The 18,885-nt window shown below is 55.2% G+C and overlaps 1 protein-coding gene across 1 annotated transcript in view; it reads right to left on the reverse strand.

Annotated features, from left to right (window-relative positions):
- Positions 1 to 18,885, reverse strand: part of IUM83_08079 (uncharacterized protein) — a gene marked incomplete at both ends in the record, with an annotated part of 38,811 nt that overhangs the window by 18,472 nt on the left and 1,454 nt on the right. The window contains 5 exons of the mRNA XM_067932430.1: positions 17,583 to 17,963; positions 18,039 to 18,093; positions 18,166 to 18,477; positions 18,550 to 18,584; positions 18,723 to 18,884. Coding sequence (XP_067790089.1) covers positions 17,583 to 17,963; positions 18,039 to 18,093; positions 18,166 to 18,477; positions 18,550 to 18,584; positions 18,723 to 18,884 — 945 coding nt within the window. The remainder of the gene's footprint in view (positions 1 to 17,582; positions 17,964 to 18,038; positions 18,094 to 18,165; positions 18,478 to 18,549; positions 18,585 to 18,722; position 18,885) is intronic.

Here is an 18,885-nt window from a genome sequence, read left to right on the forward strand (position 1 = left end):
GATCCGGTCGAAGCCTGTGCTAGTCTATTGTGCGAGGTGGCTCCATTTTCGGTTCGCCACTGGCGCTTCGGTTCTGGTGGCCCTTCTCTACCAGAAACTTGCCTATCATCCTCAATGTCATGGTCATCGTCTTCAGAGTCACTGAGGCCATCACTAAGAACGGTTTCTGTACCCGACGGAGCCGTTACTGTTCGGAAAGCTGTGGTGACCACTGCTCTTGTTTCGGACTCGACTTCATCGAAGATAGTATCGCCAAACGTCACTCCAGCCGGATGAGAGCGACCACGTTCTTAAAAAAGACATAGTATAGTATGTGGTGGATCGTTACCTGAGAAATCTCGAAGCTGGTGATATCGAGCAGGGGATGACGCCGTGTTTTATCACGAGACTTTCCTCCAACATCGGCTAAAAGTGCTGTTGAGTCGTGCACCGCAGCCCCGTCGACACCATTGAATTTATTGTGGACCTTCGTGTGCTGCTGCTTCATCTCAGGAGCCATGAGACGGCTAGTGCTCTGGCCACTGCAAGGCTGTAGCGCATATATTTCAACTGCTATGTCTTGGGTTGTGTGTGCAGCATACACAATGGATGCAACGGTTCCCCCGAATTTCACGTCGATAAGCCCACGGTGGGGTTCAGCACATTATGTATACCCCACCACCAGCCCGTAGTCCCAGACGCGAGCACCACCGGGCCTAACCCAAGAGGTGTAAATTACACCTCCGACGACCCTCTTCGGGTGTTACCGCTCTTGGGGCGATATCTGCCTCTGCCCTGTCAACCGATTCCGGTTGTTTCTCTGCCCAGCAGCCGCTTAGCACGATCTTCACCTTCACCTTGTCGCCTCGCGTTCCAGCTCCTTCTACCTTCCCGTACGCGCAACCGACCACTCTGAAGACACCAGGGCGTAGCCCGTAGCCATTTTGGCGGGCCGGATAGTCCGAAAGGGGAAGGGGCTTGCGGGTTTAGCTGCGGCGAGGTGAATTCGAGAGAGGACGCCCTCGATGAGCGCCCACCGACCTCCCGTGGCGTTCCATCTTTACTAACTCTGACATTGGGAGACTACGGTTTACTCGCCAACTTATCTACCTAACCTTGTCCGTTGACTCTGCAACCTCCAACCATGCCGCTCCGGCAGCGAAGCGTGCAGCATGTTGCGACGGCCTACTGGACGTGGTGCAGCGATATTTCCAGCTCTTCCAGCACGGTTCCCACCGACAAGCGCGACTGAATAGTGAGGTGGCAACACAAGATGACGCCCAAGTGGAGCTTTTTCGAGCTACAATGTGCCCAAACGTGGTTGCCAACTCGAGATTTGATCACAATGCGCTGATGAAAAGTTGTGTTTTTCGCAGTGGTTTGGAGACGTAGAACTGGATATGGTGGGCTCGAAGAGTGTTGACGGAAACACCGTGATCGCCTCCATAAAGACGAGCGTGGCTATTACGGAGCGGACACTGTGCAACGTGTTTCCGCACCTTCGCACAACTGAAAACGCGCTCGTACTGGCAGGCAAACTGCTTGACCAGCGCGTTGTTATGCGGGGCTCCACGCAGTTCCGATGGGATAGTTCGACCGGTTGCGTGACGAGTTTGATTGCGCAGAGCGATATGGTGACGCCAATGCTGCAGTTATTGGGGCATGTCCAAGACGTAGCACAAGTGTTTGATAGGGCGCCGATTTCTCCTGATTTCCAGTGGCGATCGATAGCATAGATGACAATCTACAATTATTGTAGTGGGTCTAACTTGACTCACTACTTTAGCTTACACGTTGCGCAACGTGTATGAGGAAGCGTAAGTACTTAGTAATTACTTAGGTTAATTATATTTGAATACACAAATATAAATTAAATAAGAAAGGATTCCAAGTGACTTAGATTAGGTAAAATGAGAACTGTATCGTTTGTAAATTGATCTTCCTCTAAAATCTGCTAAAAACTGTTTATCATCTATGAAAGGGTTGACAGCGGCTGGCTGTCAGAGCCCCGCTAATATGCATGACTCTGATTGGTAGAAAGATGCTGCTTTCTACCAATAGGATATTTGGGTATGTGTGGACCATTCATGGTGGTGGTCCACTTCAATGTATCCATCGGTGTGTCTTACACCAATGTGAGGAAGTATCCAAAACGTTTAACAGATAACCTATCTGTTAAATTCACAAGTGGCTTGCAGCCACTTGTACGTGTAACCCCGTTACACCATCCCCCCCTTAAGGTTAGACGCGCGGGGTCTCCGCACGTCAATCTTCGGAATTGACCATTCGTCAATTCTCCGCGTTTGGAGAAAAAATCCGCGCTCATTCAACGACTAGCCGATCGCCGCCGCTTCGCGGCGGTTTGTGTGTGGTTAGTCGCAGCCGGTTACGCTCGCTGTACCAGCTCGCTCCACTATTTGCCGTAGCCCCCTCCGCTTCGCTGCAGCGGGTGCACAATTCGTCACAACCCGTTACGCTCGCTGTGCCAGCTCGCTCCACTGTTTGCTATACTTCCCCCCCACCTCTGCTTCGCTCCGGTGGGTGTACCGTTCGTCCCAACCCGTTAGACTCGCTGTATCTGTTCGCTCCACAACTTGACCTACCGCTCGTCCTAGCTCGTTACGCTCACTGTTCCAGCTCACTCCACTACTGAACATACCGTTTGTCACAACCCGTAACGCTCGCTGTGCCAGCTCGCTCCACTACTTCGTAAACCGTTCATCCCAACCCGCTTCACTACTGAGCATACCGTTTGTCCCAACCCGTTATGCTCGCTGTTCCAGCTCGCTCCACTACTACGCGATCGCAGTCGATTCTTGAAGGTCCGGCGAGCGTGAAAGTCCGCCGTGCTGGAAGGTCTTGGAGGGAGTGCTTGAAGGTCCGGTTTCACCCGTGTCCGGCGCACGTCTTGTATTTCGCGCGCTGTTAGCAAGATGTGCGTGGCGCCCCGAATAGCAATATATTCTAACAGAGAGGGTTTCGGCCAATCACAGAGCAGTAATAATATATTATGTATTTATCCAGTCAACGCTCAGGCCCAGAAGGTCGTCGTCTATTCACTCTAGAGCACATATACAGGTTGCTATGTCGGACACGCAGCGCACCGTCGTCGCTGTGCGGCGCTCGCGTCCTGTGGGGCTCGCAGCGGCGCCCGACGTCCGAGCGCTTCCTCGCTCTGCCGCGCCCGAATTCGAAATCAAAAACGGAAATTTTAGCGGGGAGGCAATTTCAGCCTATCACAGCACGAATAAATATAACGCAAGGCTATTTTTGTAATATCGGGCATAGATTAGCCAGTAAAAAGGATGGTGGGATGCCATAGGGTAGGCTACTAATACACTGTCGCCAGGCGGGAAGGGCGCTCCCCCGACGATGCTCTACGGCAGGCTAAGGCCCCAAGATATAGAACGGACGGACTTACAGACAAACTTACAGGATACTCTGTTAGTTGTTTAGGACTAGCCGAGCGCCGCCGCTTCGCGGCGGTGGTTGTGGATTTGGCCACAGTAGAGTGGGCCGCCCGCCTCCGCTTCGATCCGGCGGGCTGGTTGGTTCGCTTAAACACCGCTTTGTGTTTGGGGGATGGGTATGCCCACCCCCGCTTCGCTCCGGCGGGCGATAGTTTCGTCAAAGGGATGTATTGCTAAAGTGAAACGCATTTCCAAAAAAGACATGTATTTATGTAATTATGAAGTGTGTACTGCTGAATGCCTACTCCGCCTAAGCATCTTCGAATATCTGCCTGTACACAATGTTGTAAGTGTATGCACCGTCGTCTTCCTCCAGCTCCGGATACTCGATCAAAGCCTTGAACTTGGACCTGGATGTAACACGCGACAGCGCCACATAGAGCTGTCCGTGGGAGAAGCAGGGTGTCGCCAGATACAAACCTAGGTTCTGGACGGTTTGGCCTTGGGCTTTGTTGATGGTCATGGCGAACGCTGGTACAACTGGAAACAGCTTGCGTCGCAAGCGGAAGGGGAACTCGCGCGCGTCCCCATCGCTGACGAAGACGATCCTTGGAATTAGAACGTTTTGGCCTATGCGCTCGCCAGTCATGATGGTAGATTGAATGACGTGAGGCTTGAGCTGGACAACCCGTAGTCGCGTTCCGTTGCAGAGGCCCAAGTCGGGTTCAGGTTTCTCATCATCATAATTGGGGCGCCTTCCTTCAGTGTAAGCTTGTGTGGAGGAATACCGTTGATAGTCACCGAATGCAACACCTCCGGCTCGAAGAAGTTTCCTTCGTTGTCGTCATCCACTGAATCCACCGATAGATACTCGCGGGCCTCCCCGGAGAGTCGTTCAGAGACGGCTTGGTTGATGCGGTGCACCACGGCGTTGGTAGTCGTCAAGATGGTCCTGTTGGCGAAGTACTCGTCCGTAGCAACCTCGGGATCGTTGATGTCGGCGTACATCTTATCAATAATGTTCTTCAAACCCCGTGGAACAGCTCCAGGTGCGATTTCTTCGTCTTCAATGTCGTCTGCTTCTTCGTAGATGTTGTCGATCAGCATATCGCGCGGAATCTTCACAAAGTCCCTGCCCAGTGACCTGTTGACCTCGTGCCTACCCTCTCCGACTTGTAGGGGAAACTCCGAGAAAGCCGCGAGCTCTGCGGCGGTGCTTTCGTTACTTGCCGATTGTACACGCATGTTTTCCGTGAGATGCAGCTGCTTGAAGTGTCGCCAGAGCGTAGATGACTTCAGACACGCGTCGATGGTCTCCGCTGGTGTGCCGCGCACTACCACCGGTAAAATCTGTCGGAAGTCACCCGAAAGGACAAATACTTTTCCTCCAAAAGGCTCCTGGTCGTTACCCATGATGTCATGCAAAGACCTGTCGACCGCTTCGAAGGCGTGCCTGTGAGTCATTGGAGCTTCGTCCCAGATAACCAAACTGGCCCGCTCGATCAACATCTTGAGGCGCGACTGTTTATAAATCGCACACGTCGACTTGTCGTTCAGCTTGAGAGGTATCTTGAACGTTGAATGCGCTGTGCGCCCACCCATGAGCAACAGCGAAACAATTTCACTCGAAGCCACAGCAATCGCGACCTTCCCGGACAGTCGCACCTTCGCCAGGATATGGCGCAGCAGAGTTGACTTTCCTGTACCTCCCGGGCCGTCAATAAAGAACAGCTTGTTGCCTTGAACTGGCGTTTCGGCAGCCTGGATGATTTCGTCGTAAATAGCTCGTTGGCCGTCGTTCAGCTGGCTTTCTTGGTCCACAATGGCTTGAAGGGTAGAGTGCTGGTACCCCTCCAGTTCGCGTCGAATGAGGTTGTTCCGCAGCAGCGAATCCAGCACCAGCCGCGGGTAGTCATCCAGCTGAGGGAGGTCAAAGTCCGCCACTACGTAGCCATTGATCTGGAGCAGGTCGTTAAGATCCTTGAGTGTGTGGAACCTGATCATGTCTTCCTTCTCCTGTCCTTCCAAGCCCCGGTAAGTGTACGCGAGGTCTTCAGAAAGAACCTCGTAGAATCGATTCCACAGAACGCGAACCTCCGAAACTTGAGAATAAACAATGATAGTCGCGAAGAGCTGGCGGAGTTGGTACGGCATCTTGAAGGCAGCGGCTTCTTCCATACACGCAATCCATTCTGCGTCGTCTTCAAGGTAGCCCAGTTTGAGTGCAGCCTGGCGGTACGACGCATACGTAACACCATCCACTGTCCGAAGCTTGGCAAAAGACTGTGGTCCCTTGCGGTGACATAGCAGTACACGCATGTAGAACCTCTCCATGTCCCGAGGGGTCACATGAACCATCCGCCCAAGCGCCGCTTGGTATTGTTTGCGACGAACCCATTTCTTTGCCTTGTCATTCCATCGGAACAGCTTCGGAATGTCTTGGTACACCATGGTCTTTGCAACTTGGTTCTCTGGAGCCTCGCTCGCGCACAGTTCGAAGAAGCGGGTCAACATCGTATGGCGACCGCGCGTGAGAACACGATCCGGGTTGTCGCTCGAACGGAAGGTCACGAATTGCTCGTTCTCCAGGTGGATAGTCAGCTGTACGATGGAGTGCGTCTTGCCTTGAACGGAGAAGTCGAGAAGCCGCATACATGCCTCTATCGGAGATATATACCTTGCGTTCAGGTACCGGAGAATCTCGTTGGGCTCCATCCTTGCACCGTTCGACTCCCCGCCCACCGTTTCCACAGTGATTACAGCCTTGTCGGACCCCTTGTAGACGTACTTGTACAGGTATTTGACCGCCGTGAGGGCCGTACAGACCTCCACGTTGATATGGCAGTTGTACTTCTGCGAAAGGTAGGGGTAGTACGGGACCACCCACTGGTTAATGGTGGCGTTGTCGTACTCCCTTCCCTTGAACTTGAGTACTCCTGGAGGCCGGCGGCGACGTCTGCAGACAGGAAACCCGTTCGCGTTTCCTTGGGTAACTTCCACCAACGGCTTCGGGTATCCCTTCGTGCACTTCCCGTCCTTCATGCAGGGGCTGGAGGGGTTCGCCGCGCCACATGGACCATGCATCATGCAAGTGAGGATAGTCTCGTACAGCTGGGGGTTGAGCTCGGCGTCCGGAAGCTCCGCGGAGCACAGCTTGTTGATAATTTGTCGTGTACGCGGCTTGTCTTCGTCTGCGAGAATGATAAGAATGTGTGCGTGTGGGAGGCCCCTCTTCTGGAACTCCACTACGTAGATCCTCGCCAGAACACGTCCCAGTACGCCTTCATCCAAGTCTTTCAGCATCGCCGCGAGTTTCTGCTGCCAAACGCGGGCTACAATGTCCGGGCGGTCTTGTGCGCTTTGGTTTGGCTCCGGTATCTTTTCCTGGATCTCCTCCCACGTAGGGTTGCACGTCATAGTAACGAAGACGTCCGGTTTCCCGTACTCCCGCACGATAGCCATGGAATCTTGGTAAGACTTGTACATGGCCCGCGGACTCCCCGAATGCGTAGCTGGTAGAACGATGCGCTTGCCGATTTGGTCCAGGAAGTGTCCCGAGCGGCGTTGCGGTTCGTCTGGGTGCTGTAACGCCCCCGTTTCGCGGTTGTATTCCGTCAGTAGAGCTTCTCCCTCGCGCAGAACCGCTGTGTTTTCACTTAGAAGCGCGTATCGAACCCCGCTGTACTGATCAGCGCGAAGTTCAGCTTGATGGGATGCCACCCAACGCAGTTGCTCTTGCTCGCACTTGGCTCGTTGATCTACGCAGTACTGCTGGAATAATCGTCCACCTTGGTGCAGTACCGACTCGTCACCGACTTTCTGGAATAACCGGTAGGCTACGTGCTCGCGGAGGGACATTTCACGCTTCTTTCTGCGCACCACGTTGTTCGCATACACGTCTGTGTAGGTCCAACCCAGTTCCCCATGCGGGAGAAGTAGGGGGTATTGCAACGGGTCATACACGGAGTGTGTCTCGAAAAGGCGCAACAGAGAGTGATCTTTTGCACACAGAAGGATGTCGCGCGGGCTGTCCAAGTTGCCATCCTCTATAAGAGTCGCCCCAACTTCCGAGACCGTGGGTAGGTTGTGGGTTCGTGGGTTCGACCTCTTTTCATGTAGCCGGAACACCATATCAACCACCTCCTTTCCCGCCGCCTGGTCGGCGCGCAGCTTCTCCGCGAAGTTGAGATATTGTTGCGCGAACGGATTGCACTCCTCCATCGTTTGCTCGATCTCCAGCAGCGTTCCAGAATCGAGGTCAGCGAAGATACCTCGGCGTCGCTCCGCACGTTGTTGCATGTCTGGATCGACGATGTAGATCTGGGCAAACTTGGGGGGCATGGGCTCGTTTGTGAACGTGTCGATACGCGGAAGTAGAGAGCCCAAGTAGTGCCCCATGGCTCCTTGAATGCGATACGTGTATACGCCTCGTTGTCCCGCAACGCTCTCGTCTTGGTTCACGTCCCTGAAGTTGTACCGGTTGCTACAGGAAGCCCCAATCGATGTGAAGGCAAACACTTGATTGTAGGCTCGGATGCGGCGCCGAAACTCGGCGTCCGTGTACAACTGGTGCAATCGCGGAGGCGCAGCTGGTAGTGAAGGTAGCTGCACCGCTCCCTCTAAACAGCAGCCTTTCTTGGACTCTGCAGGCCATTTCCACGCGTTGCAATGACGGCAGACCGTAGTTGGAGGCAGTCTGTGGCGCCCATTAACGATGTTGTCGCCGCTGAGCATAGAGACTCTGAAATCCTCCTGGTTCGCGAGTGCATGACCTCTGCGAAGAGTACTGCGCCGTATACGCTCTTGTTGCCGCCGTTCCTCTCTCTCCTCTTCCTCTAGAGCATCGCGAATCGTGGCTTGACACTCCCTATTAGCTGCTCGCTCTGCTTCCGCTTCCTCTTGTGCCAGATTTGCCCGACGTTCTTCCTGTCGAACGCGGTCACGTTCCTGCCGTTCTTCATGTTCATCAGGGGTTTCTTGCTCGCGGCGTTGGGCATGTTGGACACGGTTTGTATCCTGCGCGATCTCCCGTTGTTGCTCGGTTTGGTTAGCTCTTCTAGCGGCCTGTAGTAAACGGTTTTGTTCGCGCGCTGAGGTCCGTTCGGCCTCGGGGACTGACGCTCGACGTGCCTGTTGACGTTCTGCATCTCTACGTCTCTGACGCTCGCGCTGGGATCCCGTCATGTTAGCCCTTCTAATTCGGGCTCTCTCTCGGTCGCGAGCTCGAGTGCGCTCCTTTTGAGAAGCCGACATTGCTGCGCGCCTCCTACGTGCTGCTTCCGCCGAGGTAAGGGCGGGCGCTTGCTCAATTGTGGTGGCAATCGCCGCTGCAACTGTAGGAACAACGGGCGCGGCTACCGGGACCGGAGGCTGTTCTCTGCGGACTGGTGGAGGCGCAGCAGGCCTGTTTCCGACCGCGACGTGACTCTCGACAGCCGTGACAGTAGCGGCCGTGTCTGTCACGTTAAGCGCTTGAAATTCCTTGTTTAAGTTGTATCGTTTAGACCTTCGACGCGCTTGGCGGCGCTTTTTAGTGGCAGGCTCCTCTGGGGCAGCAGGAGTTGCGTTGATACGCTCATTGTCCCGCATGGCCTGCTCGATCTCCTCGCGCGTCCTTTTCCTTTTGACTCGACCCATTGTTGCCTACGCGCACGCAACAGAGTCACATGGCGCATTAGACATAAAGTCTAAGAACACCGTCGCCATTTCCAGGGTCCTATACACGCGCCCCGCCGCGGACACAGAAGCGCAAATAGGTGCGTCCACCTAGAGCGCCGGTCCCATACACGACCACTGGCCCGGATATGAGGCAGGTCACCCGGCTTCGCCGAGATCTGCCTCATTTACCCCGGATTGGTATGAGATTTCCCACGCCGCTGGCGGGCGGACGTGGGCACCTCAGGGTCGCCGCTCCCAAGAGCGGTCGCTGCGGCAAGGGCACGCGAAATCCTACGTCGGCGGCGGGTGCCAGCTGCAGTCTTTCTTATCATCTTAAAGTGGGTATTGCTACCCACTTTAGAGAAAGTAACGGTCAGTATAGTGGAGAGCTGTAGTACCCAAATGCCATTCTCCAAGGTAATTAAACCCGGGGTGCAAGCAAGAGAGAAATGTTGCAGATTCGGGACGGCCTGCCTGGCATCTGTGCACCAACGGGGGAGTCTCGACTACATGGCCGTGTCGTGGAACCCACTGCAACTCCCCCGTGGCCCCACCGAAGTAGGCACCAGGCCGCCCTTAATCCCACACTATAATACCTCGACTGCCCTGAAGGTACCAGTTATCCCAACAGGCGGAACTCCCGAAACCGACACTTCTATTACAGTTAGGAAACTATGTAGCTAAGCGTACCTGAGTCCCTGTGCGGCGCTCGCGTCCTGTGGAGCTTGCTGTAGTGCCCGACGTCCGAGCGCTTCCTCGCTCCGCCCCGCGCGGAATTCAAAAAAGGAAATGTGAAAGCTGAGGCAAATCAACCGGCCAATCACAGCACGAATAGAAATCACGCAAAAATAAGCCAGTCCGGAAGATGGTGGGATGCCATAGGGCAGGCTACTAATTCGTTAATGCAGGGCGGTAGGATGATGCTCTACGACAGGCAAATGCCGAAGGGGCGGGAAACGGACGGATTGACAGACAGACTTATAGGATACTCGGTTAGTTGTAGTAGATGAGTGCGCCTCAGAAGAAGTCCACAAAGTCGGTGGGGAGTCATCTCTCCATCGACGACTACTTCGAACGCCAGAAGGCGAAGTACGGCGACGTCGTCGACTTCGACGACGACGATGAAGATATGGAGGGCGAGGAAGACTCGCCTCAAAGCGCAGAGAACTCAGTGTCGAGCGAATCACTCGACCCTCACACCAAGAACGTTCGCTCGCGTGAAGGGGACGAATCGGACGCTTCGAGTTCGAAGCGTTCGCGTACTGAGAGCGATACCCCACTCGCTTCCGCTGGGGCTCTCAGTACTCCGCGCGCTGCTGCTGCAGCGCGTGATGTCAAAGCTCAAGGCTCTCCGCGCGCTGCGGGCGCAGCGCGCGATCCATGGATGCTGTCCGCGTCCGAGATCACGGACCGGTATGGGAACTCGGTACCTCCGAATGAGGTGCCGTTGTACGTATGCAGCGCCATCAAAGATGACGCTGTGGCTGCCGAGCTGCACTTTGATGCGGAAACGTATCAAAGGCGCGATTACTACATTGGAGCTCCGATGGTTTCAAAGCAAGAAGACATCTTCTCGCAGCAAAGTGCCCGAATGGCAGGCGCTTTGTCAAAGCTGGAACGCTTTTGTTGAAAACTTCAACAAGAGGCCGAGTGCTTACCGTGATCGGATTAAGCAAGCGCGTGATCGCTTCGAGACGTACTCGAAGCGTGGAAAGCTGGAGCAACTTCATGTTGCTGCTGAGGAGGCAAATGTGCCGTGCGCTGTGCCCGAGGGCTTTCAGTGCGCGAAGTGTTCCCAGGCGCGGTCCGCTTGAGCGACCGCGACCTGAACGGGTACACGTCGTTCCGTGTGCCCGAGAGTCTCAAAGAGCTCCGTGCTAAGTTCTTAGCACGTGAGGGTTCGGGCGCTGGCGATGATCGCAGCGCTCGTATTACTTCCGCTGCACCAGCGCGTACTGCTCCTCGTACGCCCTCACCATTTCCGAAACGTCCTCCAGTAAGACGTTCCGCGGCTCCCATGTATCTCGATGGGGAGGAAATCCTCTCCAACGAATACGAAAACGAGCCCCTTGAGGGTTCGTTTTCGGGATACTATGGGCAACAATCCGCTCAACAACCCAGCGGGTTGAGCCGCGGGCGTCACGGATCGGCGGTGGCGGGGGTGGGAACACGCCCCGGGTATGATCAGCCCCGGGCTGATCAGTATGCGCCTCTCCACGACCGGGTGACCGTCGTGGAGCGTCTGCAGGGCGCTGAGTTCGCCGCCCTGAAACAGGAGCTGGCGAACCAGAAGGCCCAAGTCGCGGCGGTCTCGCAGATCGCCTCGAATATCCAGGTCGAGCTGGGGACCCAGATGAAGGGGTTGCTCCAGCGCGTCCGCGCGCTGGAGGAGAGGTTGCTCGTCGCCGTGGCCAAGGCTTCCGCCTCAGCCTCGGCTCCTGCCGAGGCTTCGGGTCAGCCGAGCTAGATGGCTCGTGCTGCAGGTATGGCTTCAGCCGTCCGGCGTAAAAGGTCGGATGGAGGCGCATGCTGGACGGTATATCTAGCGTGTATGCGTTGCCGTGCCGTGCCAACACAGTGAACGGCCCGATGAAGCGCGGAGCAAGCTTGCTTGCTCCGAAATCCGAAACTGCATGTCTAGACAGGTTTTGTGTAGCTAACAAAACTAATGAACCAACTTTGAATTCATTTGTGTTGCCTCTGCCCACATTGTCTGCGTTCAGCTTCTGTTGATCAACAGAAGCTGCTATAGTGTCTTGGACAAACCGAATTACGGCTTGTCTTTTGGTGATGAAACTGATTGCATCCGAGCTGAAGTCATTCAGCTCGCTCTCCGCTAGAGGCCCGGCCTCTGCGTGGTTCTTTGCGGTGTCTGCGCCCTGCGCAGACCCGTGGTCGGTGGCCTTGTTGTTGGGGGAGTCTGTGCCCTGCGCAAACTCATGTGGTTTGTCCATTGTTGCAGCTGACACTGTGCAAGTGTCAGCGGTTTTCTGCGGCTGCTGTATCGCAGTCGTAGATCCGCCCCCACTTAAAGTGGGAGCCATCACTCCGAGTAAACTCGGTAGACGTGGATGCCGCATGGCATTCACGTAGAACGGTGTATGCCCGGTCGAGGCATGCACTGAGTTGTTGATGGCAAACTTTGCCATCGATAAGCACTCGCTCCAGTATTGGAACGAGTGAGCGTAGCTCTTCAACATATCGACGAGCACGCGATTCACGCGCTCGGTTTGACCGTCCGTCTGCGGATGATCCGCAGTCGACATGGAAAGCTGGCTCCCAAGAAGTGTAAACACTTCTTGCCACAGGTGCGCTGTGAAGCGCGGGTCTCTGTCCGACACGATGTCGGACGGCATGCCATGGTGTTTGAACACCATGTCGACGAGCAGACGGGCCGTCTGCTTCGCGGTTACTTCTGCCGGCACTGCAGCAAGATGTACCATCTTGCTGAAGCGGTCGACGAAGACCACAACACCGGTATTCCCTCCGCTATCCGGGGGAAGACCAACGATGAAGTCCAATGACATGGACTTCCAACACTCCGACGGAGTCGGTAGTGATTGTGGCGGAGCCTGCGCGAATGGCGCAGGCTTTACGCGTTGGCATACCTCGCAAGCACGGATGTACTTGCGCACCCACTTATACTGGTGGTGCCAGTAGAAGTCGCGCGTGAGAAGGACGTATGTCTTCTCACGTCCGAGATGTCCCGCAGTCGGGGCATCATGATATTCGTACATGATCCTGAGTCGCAGATCATGGTCATTCGGTACGACAACGCGATCCGCATTGTCGTCGACTGCGTTGTAAAGAAGCCGTCCGTCGTGCACACGAAAGCGGTGTGCACGCGCTCGAAGGGGTTTGGGCAACTTCTGATGAGCCTTGTCACAAGGTGTTGCGCCATAGGCCAGCAAGAGTTTCGCGTCCGCGTCGTGCGCGTCCGCGGCCTTCACATCATCCAACAGAGACGGTGTGGGTGTGCTCGTTAGCATGGCGTCAATGGCATTGACGTCAACAGCTTCTGCATAATCCGGCCGACGTGATAACGCGTCGGCCACCACGTTCAATCTTCTGGGTTTGTATTCGACCCGGAAGTTATATTCCGCAAAGAATGAGAGCCATCTCGCCATTCTTTGTCAAATGTGTGGCGACTTCACTGCGGTACGCAGTGATGCATGGTCGGTGTAGACCACAAATGGTCTACTCCCAAGCAAATACACTCGGAACTTTGCGAGTGCGTACTTCATGGCAAGGAGTTCCTTGTCATGCACCGGATAGTTGCGCTCAGCTGGCTTCAGCTGACGCGATTGGTAGTAGACGACACGATCACGGCCCTCGTGATCGTGCTGCATCAACGCGCATCCGATCGCGAAATCGGATGCCTCACACACTACGTGAAATGGACGATCTTGGTCAGCCACTGCCAAGATCGGCGCCTCAGTCAAGCCCCGCTTGACTGCATCGAATGCCTTCTGGCAATCGGGTGTCCAATTCCACACAGCTTCTTTCTTAAGAAGCTGTGACAGCGGGCGGATCTTGCCCGCATAATCCTCCACGTACTTGCACAAGTACGTGACCAAGCCAAGGAACTGCCTCAGTTCCTTGACACTTGAAGGCGTTGGCCATTCATTTATCACTCTGACCTTTTCCGGGTCAGGGCGAACGCCATTCTTTCCTACGAGACACCCGAGGACGGGTCTCTCGCTCGCCCCGAAGATACACTTCTTCAGGTTCGCGTAGAGCTTATGCTTTCGCATAAGCTCAAGTAGCTTCCGGAGATGCACCCTGTGCATCTCTACGTCGGTCTTCCCGTCCACAGCCCGGCTGTGGATGAACACATCATCGAAGTAGCTCGGTGCGAAGTCCCGCACCGAGCGCAACAAGTGCGTCACGCACCTGTTGGAGGTCGCAGGGGCGTTCGTAAGCCCCTGTGGTATTACTAGCCACTCCCAGAGCATGCCGCTTGGCGTGCTCACTGCCGTGAGAGGGATATCCCCCTCACGCATTAGGATTTGGTAGAATCCATCGCGCAAGTCGAGAGCACTGTAAACAGTGCTCCCGGCCATCGAATCGATGATAACATCTTTTCGCGGTATCGGCGTCTGCGCCGGTACCGTCGCATCGTTCAGCTTGTTGTAGGCATGAACGATGCGCCATCCGCCCTGTGGCTTCTTGACACAGAACGTCGGAGCACTGTGCGGGGACTTTGATTCCCGCACTTGTCCTGCTTTACGACGACTTTCAAAGAAGTCGTCGATCGCCTTGACTTGCTCTCGCGGCAGTGGCCACTGCCGCGTGACACAGTACTTCGTGCCCGGCACGAGATCAATCTCGTGCTGAATGCCCTTATCCTGCGGAAGCTCCGCAGGAATGTCTTCCGGGAGTACGTCTTTGTACTCCCTCAACAATTCGTAATAGGGACTCGACTTCAGCGAGTCCCAACCTTGTTCCTCGAAGCGCTCTCGCTTCGTCTTCGCACTGAGAGTGTCTTCACTCTCAGTGGTACATCCCATGAAGAGCTGCCTCAGCTCTTCGTTCTCGCTCTCCGTTCTTTCGCTGTCCGAAAGAACGTAGACCTGCTCGATGCGTCCATCGTGCAAGTCGCGCGTGAAGTGCTTCCAGCTCATGGTTGGAAGCGAAGCCAACTCCGACGCCGTTGTCGGAGGACTAGCGAGTTCCATGTCACGATACTGGAATCCAGTATTGGTGCGTGTCAATACGCTTAGCGTCTCGACATCCGGCGTCACCGCCTCAGTCTGCCCAGCAGACTGCTCTTGTTGCGTCTCGGTCCCGGACCGAGACTTGTGCAGCGTTTTCCGCTTGCGCCGTCTTCTTGTTGTGCGGAGCCCGGCTCTGCACAGTTGTTCTTCTGGTCCAGGCCCGGCCGTGGACAGTTGTTCGCCGGCGGACCCTGTCCGCGGGCGCGCGGTATCAAACCCGGCTTGACCGCATGTTCCTTCGTGCAGCCCGGCTGCACGGTGATGTGTCTCTTCGCCGGCAGACCCTGTCTGCGGGCGCGCGATATCAAGCCCGGCTTGATCGCATGGCGCTTCGTCGTGCAGCCCGGCTACACGACAGCTTGCAAATTGCGTCAGTGCGGTACGTTTGCAACCGTCCGCACTGTTTGCAGCGTCAACTCCCGGAGTTGACACGCCTTCGTCACCTCGACGCCATTCATTGGCGGAGCCCCTCATGACCGAGGGTGCGTCGGCTCCCGGAGCCGATGCGTCGCTGTCGACCTGACCTCTTCTGGTCAGGGACTGTCCCTTACACGCTTGAATGTGGGTGTTGGTTCCCGGAACCAGCACATCTTTTTCTTCCGACGTCGGCAGCATTGCCGACGTGGGTCTCACTTGTGCGCGCCCTCGCGAACTTCTTGGGCACTCCGGGACAGCAGCATAAAGCGCTGTGTCGACTGGTGAGCCGCGCGCACCTGCTGGTGCGCGCGCTGCGGTAACAGGGCCATCGCTCTCTGTTCCGCTATCGCGTCCGAAGCGCACGAACGTGCGCTTCTTCCAGTCTAACACCGGATCATGCCGTGCAAGCCACGGCATGCCCATTACTACGTCGAACTTATCGTCCAGGTCCAGGACGATAAAGTGTTCGACAAACACTCGTTGTTTGTACGAAAAGCGCACGTTCACGACGCGCTTCTCGGTTTTTACGATGGCACCTGTTGCCAATCGTACCTCCAGAAGACTTCGAGGTGTATCTACCTCCTCGAAGTCAAGTCTCGACAGGCTTCGTAGTCGAACAAAGTTGTTCGACGCGCCTGAATCTACCAAAGCTCGAAGAGAGTCATTCGCTCTCTTCGAGTAAACCTTCAAGATGACTAGGTTCGGCCTGTCATCTTGTTTCTTGCAGCGAGAGCTGGTCTCACTGGGGGCTGCAGTCCTCGGTGTCGCGTGCCCGATGTCGGCACGCGCGACTGCATTACCAGTAGGGCGCCCCGCGCCTACTGGTTGTTCGCGGTTTTGTTATTGGTCCACGGCGATGCCTAGCATCGCCACGACGGCCACCTCCGGGGGGCATGGGAGCTGTGCACTCCCGTGCAAAGTGACCGATCCTTCCGCAACGGAAGCATCGCACGTTACCTCCCTGCTGCTGGTAACCAGCAGTTGTTGCATTCGAGAGGTCCATTGGTTCTGGACCTCCCGGCCTCGCTACCGGGCGCGGTTGCGGCCTCGGCACGTTCACATGGAGTTTAGCCTGCCGCAGGCTAAACTCTTCTTGCATGGCAAGAGTGATCGCAGCTTCGAGAGTACTCGGGTACTCTCGGAAGAGATAGGTCTTCACAGGCCCATCTCTAAGCCCTTCATGAACGTGACGACCTTGGTCGCCTCGTCAATTGGTTAGTCACGATATTTGATACCAAATATCGTGCGCGCTGCGCGTAAGCATGGACGTCATGCTTACCCTGCTGAAGGTCGAGGAACTCCGCCCTCGACCGGAACTCGTTTTGCGGGGGTTCAAACGCTTGTTTGAGCTCCTCTTTGAATACTTCGTACGTGCTGAAGCACATAGGATCGGAGAGTCCGCGTCCATACGCCCAACCCCTTGTTCGTCCGCCAAGGCAGGACATGGCGAACGCGACCTTCGACAGCGGGTCGACGATGGGTCGAGCCGCTATGGCTGTGTCGAGCTCGACAAGCCATCGGAGGAGAGGCTCGCCCTCTCTTCCCACGTAATTGCCCACGCTCAATTTTAATGGTTGAGCACGCGGTGTCGTCCCTGACGACGCCGTCACTGAGGAAGCAGCATCACGCTGCTCCTTCATGATGAACCCCAGAGCAACACCATGTTGCTCCGTCGGCGATAGCGTACGCAGCATCGTAGCTATCGCCGCTTCTCCAATGACTGTTGACAGTCGTTGGAGGGCTTCCCACTCTGGGTCAGACAGGTGGGGGCAGTCAGCGCGTGCAACATGCGTTGCAGGCGTGTTGGAGCTCTCCATGGGCGCCTCCGTGCTCATGGGGTTCTCGGCTCCGCGTTCGTACACAGCGTACGAACGTCAAGCAGTCGGTCGTTGGACGGACTACAAAGTGCTACCAGGTGTAGTGGGTCTACCTTGACTCACTACTTTAGCTTACACGTTGCGCAACGTGTATGAGGAAGCGTAAGTACTTAGTAATTACTTAGGTTAATTATATTTGAATACACAAATATAAGTTAAATAAGAAAGGATTCCAAGTGACTTAGATTAGGTAAAATGAGAACTGTATCGTTTGTAAATTGATCTTCCTCTAAAATCTGCTAAAAACTGTTTATCATCTATGAAAGGGTTGACAGCGGCTGGCTGTCAGAGCCCCGCTAATATGCATGACTCTGATTGGTAGAAAGATGCTGCTTTCTACCAATAGGATATTTGGGTATGTGTGGACCACTCATTGTGGTGGCTTACTTCAATGTATCAATTGGTGTGTCTTACACCAAGGCGAGGAAGTACCCAAAACGTTTAACAGATAACCTATCTGTTAAATTCACAAGTGGCTTGCAGCCACTTGTACGTGTAACCCCGTTACATGATCGACTACCGACCGAACTTTCCACGCTCGATCAGTGGCCGCCTTCGGGTCGGTGTTGTCCGTAAAGTGTAGGTTCTGCATGACTCGACCGAATCGCGCTTTGGACATGTAGCGCCCGAAGGTGCCTTTGGGCACCGCACCGACAGATGACCTCTGCCAATGATCAGCAAAACGTCGTTTGTGTGGACACAGTGCGCGGGCGATCAGCAGCCCGATGATGTGTAGGATCTCCTCTGGCTGGATCCTCTTGTGCTTTTTGGCCTCTGCCAGCATCACGGCCTCTCTAGTCGTCGTGTCGTCGCGAGCGACCTGCTTCTCGAACATTCGGTCTACACAATCATTAACGTGTTGGTTGTAGTACTTGTTGCTCTCTGCTGCAATCCGCCGCCACATCCTAGGAGGCATAAAAAAGAACAACAGCTCCAAGGGTGATTCCGCTTTCATCAGGACCTCGTCAGTTGGTCCATACTCCCCAGCATACAGTCCGGGATATGCCTCCGTTCTCTGCGGCTGCGTATCGGGATCTATACATAATATACAACATGTTAGCGATCAACACTAGTAGTACATATAACATGTACACAGATTGCGCTTACCGATGTTCCAGCCAGGCTTCCGCATCTTCTTCAACGCGTCCGGGTCCTGGGCCAGAACGGCCAGCTCTTCAGGTGTGAATCCGTCCCAAGTATCGGTTATCGTATTCCAGTCGCGCGTCAGCTTGGCCCGTGCAGCCCTCATGCGCTCCCGATCCATGGCCTGTCTCGCGCGTAGCCTTCTACCTGCAAGAAGATCCTGGTCGAAAGCAACCTCTTCGGCCTCTGCGTCGAGTTCGGCCTCGGTCCGATGATCCAGCACGGGGACCTCCTCGGTGTACCAGTCCTCAGACCCAGCACCTTCGCCGTCCAAGGCTGAGTTGAGCTGTCATCAGGAGGCGGCTCGTTGTTGTCAGGCGTCGGCTCAGACTCCGCGTCACCAGTTACAGGGATAGCCATCAACGAAGCAGCAGGCGGCGTCTCTGCAGTGGCAAACTCGATCTCTTCAACTCAGCGACCTGTTCAGTAGCATTCAAAACCAACAAAGCACAATATACACAGCACATACAACATGTCAGAATCACATCATGGCGTATATACTACATCGCCAATATGCGTACCTCGAAGCGTTACGGGACTCGTACGAGCCTCCGTCTTCGTCGTCAGCATTTTCGTCCTCCTCCGACACGTCGCCCTCCCTCCGTTGCCTCTTCTTCTTCTGAGCAGCATTGGACTGCGTCTTCCGCTTCCCACGAGAACTTGACGCTGCCTCACGCGTATTGC

The sequence above is a fragment of the Phytophthora cinnamomi genome (assembly GCF_018691715.1).
Source record: "Phytophthora cinnamomi strain GKB4 chromosome Unknown Contig49, whole genome shotgun sequence".
In the NCBI taxonomy this organism is placed as follows: domain Eukaryota; phylum Oomycota; class Peronosporomycetes; order Peronosporales; family Peronosporaceae; genus Phytophthora; species Phytophthora cinnamomi.